Here is a 12982-nt window from a genome sequence, read left to right as displayed (position 1 = left end):
TGGCACCAAGCCGGGGAGGGGAACAGCCCTCAGTGTCTTTTCCCACCCTCTTCGAGTTTCAGGCCTGGACCCCCCCCCCCCGCACCTACACTGTCCCCTAACCTCCGTGGTGGTTCCAAAAGAGTATCTCTTGCCCGACGATCGCCAGTCTGGGTCCTTTGAAACTGAACTTGTACTCAAACCTTCGGTGCCAAGGAGGAGCTGCCCTGGCCTGGCTGCAGGAGGGCAGCAAGAGGCAGAGGAGGCAGAGGAGAGGAGAAGGGCCAGACTCCATGGGCCCCAGATCAGTGGCACCTGCTCTCGCCTGAAGTACCTCCAACAGGCTGGCAGAGTGGATCCAGTATCCACGTGGAAGAAAGGGAGGGAGGGGCTCCCAGAGCTTAGAGGAAGAGCTGCTGGGGAGGGGCAGTCCAAGGGACTGAGGAGGATGTAGGCACTGCCCAGGAGCCGGGCTCCTTCCTTCTTCCTTACACCAGCTGTTTGCCCACGTTGGGTGGGATGAAGTGCAAGCTCTCCTGGCATTCAAGACCCTCTGAAGCCTGCCTGCCCATCTTGCCAGTCCCCTCCCCCTGCTTCTCTCTGTACATGAAGACCAGGCTGGTCTCCTTGCTATGCTACCAACACATTCATACCTCCCTGGTCACACTACCCAGTTGATCAAGGCTTTCCTGAGCCCCCTACTCTGTGTAAGCCCTCAGAGGGCATTCCATCCAGGAACTCAGGAAGCTCATGCTATATATTATGATCCCCATTTTACAGTTGAGGAAATTGAGGCAGACAGCGGTTAAATGACTTGCCCAGGGTCACACAGTTAGTTAAGCATCTGAGGCCAGATTTGAACTCAGGTCTTCCTGACTCCAGGCCCACCCAGGCACCAGTCCTAATGTTAATGGTCCTCTCTTGGTTTTCCTAATCCACAAAATAGGGTTACCATTTCCTTCTTGCACACCCTGGCCAATGAATGAATTGTGCCCAAAATTGAAAAGAAGGATAGGAAGCTGGACTGCCTTTGGGAAGCTGCCGTGTTCCCCAAGCTCCTCCCAGAACGATGATGTCTATCCTTTTAATGCCAATACTTTCCTGGTGGCACAGCTATGACGCTGGCTTGGGAGAAGTGAAAAGGAGTCTCACCCAGAAGGCAAGGACAGATAATCAATAGCTCACATGTTCCACTGTCTCCTTGGGATTCCAAAACAACCATGGAAAGTCCCCAACATGCTGGGTGTAAATCCCATGACAAACAGCGGGACATGAACATGTCAAAAAGGATGGGCAGCCATGAAAATGGGTTTGAATCTGCAGCATTGGCGGGAAGACCTGAATTCAAATCCTGCCCAAAATACTAAATAGCCCTGCAACCCTGGGCAACTCAGGCACCCTCCCTTAGCCTCTACTTCTCTGTAAAATGGGGATATTAACAACACCTACTTTGTAGGCTGCTGTGGGGCTCAAATGAGGTAATATATGCAAATATGTTACCTGTAATTGCTGTTCAGTCACTTTAGTTGTGTCTGACTCTGTGTGACCTTGGCAAAGGTACTGGAAGCGGTTGGCCATTTCCTTCTCCAGGAAACTGAGTAAAATAGAATTAAGTGACTTGGCCAGGGTCACACAGCTAATACGTGTCTGAGGTCAAATTTGAACTCAAGTCCTCCTGACTCTAGGACTAGCACTTTATACATCTAGCTGTCCCATGTTGTTGTTACTAATACTACTACACTACTGCTATTACTACTGCTACTGCTACTACTAGTACCACTACAACTACTACAGCTACTACTGCTGCTACTATTACTACTACTACTACTACTAGTACTACTACTACAACTACTACAGCATCTGGGTGGTACAATGGACAATGGTGGGCCTGGAGTCAGGAAGACCTCGGTTCAAATCCCGCCTCAGATGCTTAATTAGCAGTATGACCCTGGAAAAAGTCCCTTAACCAGTCTGGCTCAGTTTCCTCAATAGCAGCATCTGCCCTCCAGGGCTGTCGCAAGGATCACATGAGCTGCCTGTAAAGCGCTCAGCACACAGCTGTTGTGGTTCGTCTGGAAGAGGACCACGACATCAGGAAGCGGATGCCATGATATTCAAGGGAACAGATTTGAGGGGCGAGGGCTGTGCAAGGTCCCTGGCCTTACCTTCTCCTCCATAGCCACCTGGGTCCAGGGGCGAGATACAGCTCAGCGTGACTGCAGAGGCCCCCTTGGCACATGGCAGGGGCTTAACAAATGCTACCTTTGGTGGCCGCTTCAAAAGCTGAAGGTTAAGGACCTACAGATGCCAGCAGCGGTCACAAGCAGACCAGGCAGGGGTGTTGAGTGAATAGTGACAGGTTGCTAAGTCACTACTCCTCGCAATGACATGTTTTATGTCATGGTCCTTGGGCGGCAGCAGGCTCCAGAGGCCTACAGATCTCTCTTCAAAACCACAATTTTAAAGGCATAAAATAAAATACGTAGGATTACAAAGCAAACCGAAGGTTGGTGAAAATAAAGATGTTATTTTCCCTCCAAGTTTACAGACCCCCCGAAATCCGTGAACTCCGAGTTAAGAACTCCTGTGACAGAGGTATAGTGGATGATAAGACAGGTGGGCACCCAGACCATGAGAGGCCTTGGATTCCAGGCTGAGCTTGGATTTTATTCAGTAGGCCAAAGGGAGCCATGGAAGGTCTGGGAGTATAAAACTGGCTTGATTAGAGGTAGGTGTTAGAAAAATTGTTCTGGCTACCATGTGTAACTGGGAAGATCTGGGTTCAAAGTCCTACCTTTGATACATATTCATGATATGGAACCCGGACAAGACATTTAACCTCTGGGTAATGTAGGCAATTAATGCAGAGAAGGTGCTGATCTGCACTGGTGGAGGGAATGTGCTCACCTGGGAATTCTCAATCCGTATATCCTTACCATGGTTACAAAAGGAAAAAAAAATAAAGACAGGCTGACCAGGTGGGAGGCTCCTATAACAGGCTGTGCCCAAGGAAGGGGAGAGGGGTGCACAGTAGGGAGAAGGGAAAGGAAGGATGTGAGCTTCTCTGGAAGTGGTGGGCTCTTCTTCCCACCCAGAAGCTGAATGACCACTGGCTGGAAACATCTTGGGGGTTGGGCTGGGGATTCCTATTTAGATGCTAAGTTGGCCCAGATGTCCAACTACCAGTTGAAGTTTCTTTTGTGAACTCTGGGGGTAAAACAGGGAACCAGGCGGAATGTGTTTGGTTCGATTACAAACAAGTCTCTTAATGGTTACTTATTGAACTTAGCTCCCCAAAGAGGCCATTGGATTGGTGGGGGAACTGGACAAGTGAGCCAGGGCCCGGAGTGTCCAAGCCACAAGTAATGCTCTTGGACAAACACGAACATCACCATTCTCCCTCCGGGTGTCACAGAGCCAAGCAGATCCTTTCCTCCTTGGGAATAAGCCCTAGAAAGCCTGTGTGGTGGCTGGGAGAAGGGGGGAGGTGCTAGGATCTGGCCCTAAAAAGGGAAGGGGAGATAACTGGGGATTAGGTGTGGCTGATCCCCGAATTCAAGGTCTATGTGGAGGGCCTCTGGGCCTCCAAGTAACGGTTTCAAGATCAGCAGTACAGAAAAGCCACGGGGCCAAGGGAGCGGGGAGGTCCTGGGCTGGTTCTCAAAGGGAGCTGATGTCTTAGGGGTCAACTCCAGCCTTTTCAGCCTGTACCCTTCAGAAGGATGTGAAGAACACAGAAGGACTTGGTAACTACTCGGTCCCTCCCTTTCCACAGCACCACCTATCTTCCACTTTTCCAAATCTCATCAGTCTTTAGGACCCAGTTCAGGTCACCTCCTCCAGGAAGCCTTCCCTGGCTAGTTAACTCCAATACAAATCTCTTCCCACTGTGGGACACAAACACTCAGGTGTTCCTATCACTCATGTTCACATTTAAACATGTCACCATCCTGTTGCATAAGCCCTGTCTCCCTACCCAGACTATGAATTCCCCAAAGTCCAGGCCCATGTCTCCTCCTGTCTGGGGCTGGACACATCAGATGTCATTCTCAGGGGGCCTGGTCCTGAATCCTTCCTGCCCCATTCTCCAACCTGTGGGCCATATGTCTCTTCTAGGACTCAGGCTTCCTGCACCCCTGCCTCTAGGCACCTACAAGGAACACAATCCCACTCCCCAATACGGCCCACAAGAGAACAGACTGTTGGCCCTTCTCTCCTTTGCCCCCTTTCTACATTTTCCAGCCTCAAAATAAAAGGAAGTGTGGATCTCCTAGAACCTCCTTCCTTAATGCCCATGTCAGACTACTGACCCCTTTTCCCATCTGTGATTATCATTCCCAACACCCGGTTCAGCTCTCAATTCTAATCTGGGGAGCTGGGAGGGTCAGAGTAGGAGTGAGGGGTTGGGGACAGGACCAAGGGACATAGACAGCAGAAGACACCCCCCCCCAAGCCACAGAGCCAACAGCATGAGAATTCGGGCACCCATCTGCGACTTCTCCATCGTCACGGGCCCAGCTCCCACAGAGTGAGAGGTGGGCTTCCCACTGAAGCGGGAGGGAGGTTAGAGCTCGCTGATGGTGACGGACACAAGACACTCATGCAGGTAACAGAAGGCAGTTGACATCTCCCCAAGAGGCCCCCTCCCGCCACCCTCTCCCGATACAATGGGACAAGCACAGTCCTGCTCGTAGAGACAGGGGGATGGACAAGATGGCAGGGACAGTGGTCAGGGGGGATCCTCTCAAGCCTCAGTCAGGTTCGGGAGGGGCCCCCCTCAGGTTGGGGGTGTGGAGGGAGGCGGGCAGGCAGGCCCCCGAGAGAGGACGCGCTGAGGCTGGGGGTGTTGGGTGTCCTCATGGAATGGTTTATTACAGTTTCATCTCACAGGGTGGGCAGCAATACAGGAGATTAAAGCACCGGACAGAAACGCAAAGGCCTCTGGGATCGGCATGCAACATTGAGACAGGGTCAAGCGCAAACACCAGGCCCGAGGCTAGGAGATGGGCGGGGGACGGGCATGGGCTGCTTCAGAGGGTCCACGGGAGAGAGCTTGGGGGGAGAGGGCGTTTCTTTTCTTTCTGTTCCCTTCCCCCTCTGCCCTTAATACATTAAGAATGAGATTCGTACTTCTTGTAAAATGCCCAATGTTGGGTATTTTTTTTTCTCCTCAACTTGAAAATTAAAAAAAAAACAGGAAAAAAATCATAAAAAAAGAGTAAGAAAGAAGAAAATGAGAGAGGCAGGAGCCAGGAGGACAGGGGGAGACAAGGGAGAGTCTGCCCCTTCCTCCCATTTCAGTGCAGTCCCCCAAACCCCTTTGGTCCCCGCTCGGCTGACCTGTGAGGGAGGGACAGGCCAAGATGGGCTTCCTGGGATGGAAAGAGGTGGCCAGAGGCTAGTGGAGGGGACTGGGAGGGCAGAGTGGGGAGAGGGGAGGAGCCAGGCCAGGGTGGGAGGACCTGATGGCTGCTCCCCGCCCCCCAGGATTGAGTCATAGCCCCCCCCCCGGCCTGTCCTGGCACAAGGGGCGGCCAAAAGGATGTACGTAGTCTTTGCCAGGAGTAGGCTTCAGTCCGAGCTGGTCCAGTTCTCAACAGCACCTCAGTCTTTGTGTTGAGGGTGGGGGGTGATTGAAGAGGCTGGCAAGGGCGCCCATGGGGTGCCCCCCACCTGGCATTCACAGGTGCAGCTCGTGGGCTTTGATACGCTCTAGCTGTTCCCTAAGCTGCAGGAAGGTGGGCCGGGTGGCAGCATCCAGGTGCCAGCAATTCCTCATGACCTCATAGACGGCGGCTGGGCAGCCATCGGGGGCGTCCATTTTGTAGCCTTTCTCTACTCTCGGGACCACGTCCTTCAGAGGCTGGGGGAAGACCACCCGACGCTGGAGTCTTTGGGGGATCTCGACCTGCCCCGCTTCCCCAGCCCCCCGCAACCCTCGGCCCGACAACTTACGATTCTCGGATAAGGCACTCGGCCGAAGGAGTAGATTTCCCAGAGGAGTATCCCGAAACTCCACACATCGGACTTGGTGGAGAATTTCTGCTCGAGGGGGAGGAAGGAGCAGAATCTGAAAGCGAGGCTTGAGGCCCTCCTAGCTACCCTGACCTGCCCACCTGTGGACCTTGGGGTCCAGGCGCTCAGCCCAATATGGCCTTGGAGGATCAAAGGGCCGTCTATCTGGAGTTAGAAGAGACCATCTAGTCCAGGGGTGGGGACCTGCTGCCTCGAGGCCACACGTGGCCCTCTAGGTCCTCAAGCACAGCCCTCTGACTGAATCCAAATCCACTCTGGCTTTGAGGTCGCAGGTCCCCCTACCTGAGTCCAATGCGACTAAAGGTCCGGGAGAGAGAAACTACCTTGCTGAAGGTCACAGTTAGCCAAGGAGTCATCAGGATTTCAAGTTAAGTCTCTGGACTCCAAATTCGGTCCTCTTTTCACTACACTATACTCCATAGGGGTGGCAGGCTGAGATGGGGCAGGGACGGCCTCCTACCTTTTCTCTCAGGGCTTCGGGGGCGGTCCACTTGACGGGCAGTTTCCCAGTGTCCTGGGTGCAGGAGGCCTCTTTGGTGAGGCCGAAATCGCTGACTTTGGCGATGTTGTCTTCAGACACCAACACGTTCCGGGCAGCTAAGTCCCGGTGCACAAAGTTGTTGGCCTCCAGGTATTCCATCGCCTCACAGACATCTCTGGGAGGGAAGGGTTGGGAGGTCAAGGGCTGATTCAGGCCTACATGCTCAGGCCAGCTTCCTATGTGAACCCTAATCCCCTGACCAATCTCACTCCCACTGACGGTCCTGTGACTCTGAATCTCATTTCCCACCTCCTGGCCTTTGAACAGACTGTCTCCCATGCCTGGAAAGCTCCCCAAATCCTCCCCAACATCTCTTGGAATTTTGAGTTTGGCTTAGATGCCATCTCCTACCTGAGCTCAGCCCTACTCATCAAAATGCCTCTGTAGGGACTTTATATTTAGTTACCTGTGGACAAGTTGCAAACCCCACCCCTGTAGAATAGAAGCCCTCTGAGGGCAGAGACTTTCATTTCTGCCTTTCTGTCTTCTCACATGCCTAGCATGTGGAATAAGTAAGCACCTAATAATAACAATAATAATATCAATAATAACAGTTAACATTATATAAGGCTTTAGGTAAAACGTTTTAAGGGGCAGCCAGCTGGCTCAGTAGATGGAACACTGGCCCTAGAGTCAGAAAGAACCTGAGTTCAAATTCAGCCTCAGACATTTACTAGCTGTGTGACCCTGAGCAAGTCACTTAACCCCATGGCCTGCCCCACAAAACAGTCTTGAGTCTTTTTGACTCAAAATCTGTCCCCTTTGCAACAAACCCTACATCCCACTCTGACAGGAAGCTCCCTGAGGGGGAGGACTGTGACTTCTCTCCTGGGTCTCCCTCCACAGTGCCCAGCACTGGGTTCCACCCACAGGGTGACTTAAGGCCTCCCTCATTTTTCCTCAAGACATGACAATCCCTGACCCTTTCCCAGGCCCCCTCCTCATTGGCCCTGGTGGTACTCACAGGGAGAATTTGAGGAGGCAATCTCCACCCAGCACCGACCTGCCCCTGGATCGAAGATAATCCACCAGGCTGCCCTGGGACAGGGAGATAAATTCCCAAAGAATCATCAATTAAGAGCTGGAATGGTCCTCAGAGGTCTTTGAGTTAGACCCCCTCATTTAACAGCCGAGGAGTGGAGGCCTCAGGTCCTTGGCCTCCTCCTGAGGTCCAGAGGGGCTGTCTTGCCCAAAATCACAGAGATGGGCAAGTCAAAGAGTAGGATCTGAACCCAGTTCCTATGTCTCAGGATGTTGGCCCAGGATGCCTTTCTCGGGACTGTCAGCCTTCTCTTTCCCTCCAACATCTCCCTGGGTCACTGATTCCAATCGATGGTGTCAGGAGAATTCTGAAGTTCTTCGGGAAGGGGGTAAGAGCTGGAAAGTGTCCCCCACCCCCCAAAAAGAGACTGCAGGGAAGGAGGAATGATGGAAAGGGAGCATTTAGAGAAGGATGGGGGAGGGTGTGGAGAGGGGAAACAGAGGGAGGGCTGCTCACCTTGGCCATGTATTCCGTGACAATATAGAGGCCCCCCTTCTCCTCCACAATCACGCCCAGGAGCTGCACCAGGTTGCTATGCCGGAGTTGCCTGGGGTGAAGGAAACCACCGGGTCAGCTCAGACACTGGCTCCCAAGTCTTCCCCCCGCCCCAGTCTCAGCACCCCTTCCCTACTCACGTCATGACCGAGGCTTCTGCCAAGAAGGCCTGAGCGGTGGCGTCATTCTTAATGCACTTAACGGCAACTTTGTTACCCCGGTAGTCCCCAAGCATCACATCTGGGGATGACAGGCGGGGGTACAGGGTTGAGACACCTGTGGCCCCCCAGCCTGCCCTCCCTCCCTATCCCCTCTGGATCCCAGCCTGGCACAACCACTCACCCCCAAACTCGCCCTTGCCAATGGTTTGAAGCAGCTTAAGGTCTTTCATGTTGAGAGCCCAACCACCTGTCCGAGGAAGGAAGCTTAGTGTTAGGGAGAGGAGGACAGTGGACTGGAGGGGCAGGGGGACCGAAGTGGGCACAAGGGACCAGGGTAAGCCTGGCATGGGCTCGGAGCAATGAGAAAGTGCTACCCTAGGGCACCCAGGAAGAAGAAGCAGTTGGGGGGCCTGGGGATGGAGATGAAAGGATGGGGCTTGGGTGGCATCTGCAGAGAAAGGGGAGCGGGCACTCACTTCGGGAGAACTCATCTTGGGCTGCGACAGTCCCCTCCATGACCTTTGGTTTGATGAGGCGGGTGCAGAGCCCATCGGCATCGCTGGTGTAGTGCTGGGGGGGAGAGGAGTGGGCGGACATGGTACGGGGGCTCTGAGGGAGCCCTGGGCATCCCAGGCCTATGCTCGCCAGCCCAGCTCCCACCGCCCTCTTCAGACTCCCCACTGACTGTCAAATGAAGATCCAATGCTTTAGCTCTGCACTCAAGGCTCTCCACAGCCTGACGCTGCCCAGCCTCTGGCCTTCCTCTGGGTTACCCGCAGGATCACAGCATTAAAGCTGGGACAGACCCGAGGGCCAGATAGATGAGGAACTGAGGCCCACACAAGGTAAGTGACTCCCCAAGGGTCAAACATTCACAAAGTATTCGAGACAGGATTCAAACCAGGTCCCAAAGCTGTACTAGCTAGGAAGTGGCTGCACGTTTTGGAGCCTCAGTCTTCTCATGTGTAAAATGGGGACAATAACAGCCCTTACATCGCAGCGCTCAGAGAGAATAAGGAAAAGGTCTTTGTCCAACAGATCGCAGATTCAGAGTTGGAAGGAATCCCAGAAGCCTCTAAGTCCAATTCCTTGTTTGGCAGATAAGGAAAGGAATGACTTGCCCAGGCTAGGAAGTGTCTAAGGCGGGATCTAAACCCAGTCCCTTGGAGCCCACAGTCAATGCTCTTTCCATTGTACCTGAATAATACAATCACAGCCAGCATTTATACAGCGCTTTACAAAAATGAGCCTGTCTTAATAAAACAAATTAAATTAATAAAATGGATAATTTTGATTATGTTAAATTAAAAAGGTTTTACACAGACAAAATCAGTGCAGCCAAGACCAGAAAAGGAAAGCAGAAAGCTAGAAAAATATTTTTCATGGCAAATGTCTCTGATAAAGGCCTCATTTCTCAAACTGAGAGAGAACTGAGTCACAGGGTGGAGCCAAGACTGTGGAGTGCAAGCAGGGACTTGCTTGAGCTCTCCCCCAAACCCCTCAAAATACCACCAGAAATGGCTCGAACAAATTCTAAAGCAGCAGAATCCACAAAAAGACAGAGAGAACTGAGTCAAGTTTATAAGAATACAAATCATTCCCCAACTGACAAATGGTCAAAGGGTGTGAACAGGCAGTTTTCAGACAAGGAAGCAAAGCTATCTCTAGTCCCATGAAAAATGATCTCATTCCCACAACGACCCTGGGAGATAGCTGCTATTATCATCCCCATTTTACAGGCGAGGAAGATGAGGCAGACAGAGGTTAAGTGACGGGACCAAGGTCACACAGCCAGTAAATGACAGAGGCCAAACTGGAACTCAGGTCTTCCCGATTCCAACCCCAGCACTCTGTCACTACAGCACCGCCTAGCTTAAACAACTACAGAAACAGTAACAATCACAACATTATCAACTCATAAGCCTTAAGCAAACTGTCCTGTGAATCTGTTGGTGGAAAAAGAGGGATTTATGAACGCAATGTGGGAGCAGGAGGCGGTCATCTGGAAGGACCCGGGGCCTGGAGTCAGGAAGGTCTGAGCCCCTGGTACAACTTGTAAGCACCAGGCCAGAGGCATCAAACCCAGAGCCCAACTCAAAATATCCTTGGGCAATGTTGAACAAAATAATCAAAAATACGATACAACAAAGACAACGTTAATTTGCCGTTTTCTAAATCAATATACTCTGTAGGGATCCATTCCTTTTTGAGTCTGAAACCACTCTGCCAGGCTTGGAGGAGGAGAAGGAGGATGATGATGCACAGAAATAGGAGAAACTATGTAACAATGATAATGATGATTAAAATATTATTATTATTAATATAATTAATAATGATAATAATAAATAGTGTTACAAAGTGCTTTATATTATGTGAGCTCATTTGATCCTCAAAACAACCATAAAAAATACAGCGTTGACTCTCCAGCAAGACATGACCTGGCCACTGGAATCAGACCTCAAAAGGTCCCTATCTCTCATGGGCTGCCGAGCCAACCTCCGTCCTGCAAATGCAGCCCTCGGTACATCCTGGCGAATCTGACCAACACACCGGGCCGGCCTTGGCGTTGTCACAGACCAAACTGGTCCACGATGACCCAGACATAACACTAACTGGGAAGAAACTGCCAAATTAGGGCTTAACAGATGCTGCCCTACACAACACCCAGAATCTCTAAGCTATGAGTAATGAAAAGCGTTTAGAAATCTAGGGATCGTGTAGAGGAGATCCACGCCTGGGGGGACGTCTGATCTGCTGGCTGATTGCAGCAGACGCACTCCCAGGCTGCTGGGAGGAGGTGCCTTCTTTCTAGTACTGTTATTCAAGTACAGTTATTTTACCCATCGGCCCAGTGGGACGGCGAAGCATCCCAGCACCGCCTCTAACGGAACCCCGTGAAAGGTGCAAAGAACCAGTGATAATAATAGTGTTGGCCCAGGCCTTTGCTTGCTGCTCTCTGTGCCTAGAACGGCCTCCCGCCCTGTCCATCTACTGGAGGAGCACCAGCTTAGTACAATGGAGAGCTCTGGATCTGGGTGCAAATCCTGTCTGAAATGGACTAGCGGTGACTCCACAGTCCAGTGAGTCACCGAAGCTTGTGAAGTCTCAGTTTCCTCATCTGTCATACGGGGATGATACCTGTAGCACTTATCTCAAAGAGTGGAGATAATGTACGGAAAGAGCTGGGCCAACCTTAGATATCAGTTACAATGGTTGTTGTTATTAGCAGTATAGTCTTCCCCGACTCCCTCTCTAACCCCACCTCCCATTGGTAATAACTTTTTCCCACTTCAGACCGCCAAAAAAACACCTGGTCTCTGTTTCTCAGGCATCACTGTACACTACAGGGAGTGTGTGTGTGTGTGTGTGTGTGTGTGTGTGTGTGTAAAAGACAGAGACAGAGACAGAGAGAGATAGGAGAGAGGGAGGAAAAGTATGTGCAGGGGGTGGAATAGAGAGCAGTCTGTGAGCAGCAGAAAGGGACTGTACCTAACTCAGTCACTGTCTTTCTCTCAGGGCTTAGCCTAGTGCTCTACATACAGCAGGCATTTAATAATCCTGGTAGAACTGGGGAGTTGGGAGATGAACGCTCTGGGTCTCCCCACCCCCCATCCAGCTGATTCAAGGTGCACTTCTAGCTTCTGGCCACCAGAGGGCAGCCTAGTACCAGGCTGGTTTAGCCCTCACTCCTATGAACGCGTAAGCTCAACCTGGTCTGAACTTTTCTGGGGTGTGGGGAGGGTTAGGATGAGGAAGCAAAGGGGGAGGGGACTTAGGAGATAAATACTAGAGAAGGCTGGTCTCGATTCTCAGAGTTCCTCACCCTGTATCATTATTTCCCTCACTGTCCAAAGAGGGTCCCTGAATGTCCAGGGGACCCGTTCCCTCAGCTCATCCTCATGGGTCCCCACCCCCTTGAGGGTAATGGAATAAGTTATTCTGTGGGGGCGAGCTGGGGAGCAGGGCTTCCTGCCTCTGCCGGAAACGCTCCAGTCCCTATCGGGTAGAGACACCCACAGGCTTGGGGGGCAGGGGGAAGGGAGAAGAGGCAGTGAAGATCCCAAACTGATGAGGCCACAACAGCCCAGAGTGACTTCAGGGCAGGGATGGAGAAAAAGGGGAGTTTTCTACAGACAAGGGATGCTGAGGAAGGTGCCTCCCACTCTAGGGTCCATTCTGGACCCATTTACATAGTTGTTACAAGGTTATTAATACACACAGGGCTTTATTTTGGCTAACACATCCTTGCTGAACCCTTGTGAAGTAGGAAGTACGGTTATTCCCATTTTACAGATGGGGAAACTGAGGCAGAGAGTAACTCAATCAATAAACATTTATTAAGCACCTACTGTGTGCCAGGCACTGTGTTAAGTGCTGGAGGCAAAAGACAGCTCCTGCCCCCAGGAGCTCACAATCTAATGGGGAGTGCCTGAGTCACCCTGATTTCTGAAACCAAGTTCTAATTCGGTGTTCACAAGGCCATTTGTAGTGCAGGGGATGTGCCACACCCAAGTGTCTGAGGCAAGGCACACATGTCTTTTGGCTTTTTGGTAAGGGACCACATTTTCACATGTATCTGTGTGTATGCACACACATGTCTGACAATGTCACACATGTAACTGCACACAGAAGAGGAAGACACTGTGTGGGAGAAACAAGGCCTGGTCTGGAAGTCAGGAGACCCAGCTCAGCCACTGAACCACGTGACCACAGTGGGACCTTGGGGAG

At 51.7% G+C, this 12982-nt stretch overlaps 2 protein-coding genes across 3 annotated transcripts in view; both read right to left on the bottom strand.

Moving 5' to 3' along the window:
- LMAN1L (lectin, mannose binding 1 like) overlaps positions 1 to 373 on the bottom strand; it is a 39285-nt gene extending 38912 nt beyond the window's left edge. Inside the window, exon 1 of the mRNA XM_078151597.1 lies at positions 103 to 373. Within this exon, the coding sequence (XP_078007723.1) occupies positions 103 to 274 (172 nt within the window). The 5' untranslated portion in view covers positions 275 to 373. The remainder of the gene's footprint in view (positions 1 to 102) is intronic.
- Positions 374 to 4825: 4452 nt separating this feature from the next.
- The window catches only part of CSK (C-terminal Src kinase), a 33513-nt gene continuing 25356 nt past the window's right edge, over positions 4826 to 12982 (bottom strand). For both annotated transcript variants that reach the window (XM_020994521.2, XM_020994522.2), the window contains exons 6-13: positions 8731 to 8824; positions 8436 to 8501; positions 8234 to 8333; positions 8055 to 8145; positions 7521 to 7594; positions 6476 to 6671; positions 5935 to 6021; positions 4826 to 5842 (exon numbers count right to left, since the gene is read on the bottom strand). In XM_020994521.2, coding sequence (XP_020850180.1) covers positions 5660 to 5842; positions 5935 to 6021; positions 6476 to 6671; positions 7521 to 7594; positions 8055 to 8145; positions 8234 to 8333; positions 8436 to 8501; positions 8731 to 8824 — 891 coding nt within the window. In that variant the 3' untranslated portion in view covers positions 4826 to 5659. The remainder of the gene's footprint in view (positions 5843 to 5934; positions 6022 to 6475; positions 6672 to 7520; positions 7595 to 8054; positions 8146 to 8233; positions 8334 to 8435; positions 8502 to 8730; positions 8825 to 12982) is intronic.

Source organism: Phascolarctos cinereus, unplaced genomic scaffold (genome assembly GCF_003287225.1).
Source record: "Phascolarctos cinereus isolate Bilbo 61053 unplaced genomic scaffold, phaCin_HiC Scaffold_3;HRSCAF=262, whole genome shotgun sequence".
Lineage (NCBI taxonomy): Eukaryota > Metazoa > Chordata > Mammalia > Diprotodontia > Phascolarctidae > Phascolarctos > Phascolarctos cinereus.
This window is presented reverse-complemented; position numbering and strand designations above follow the sequence as displayed.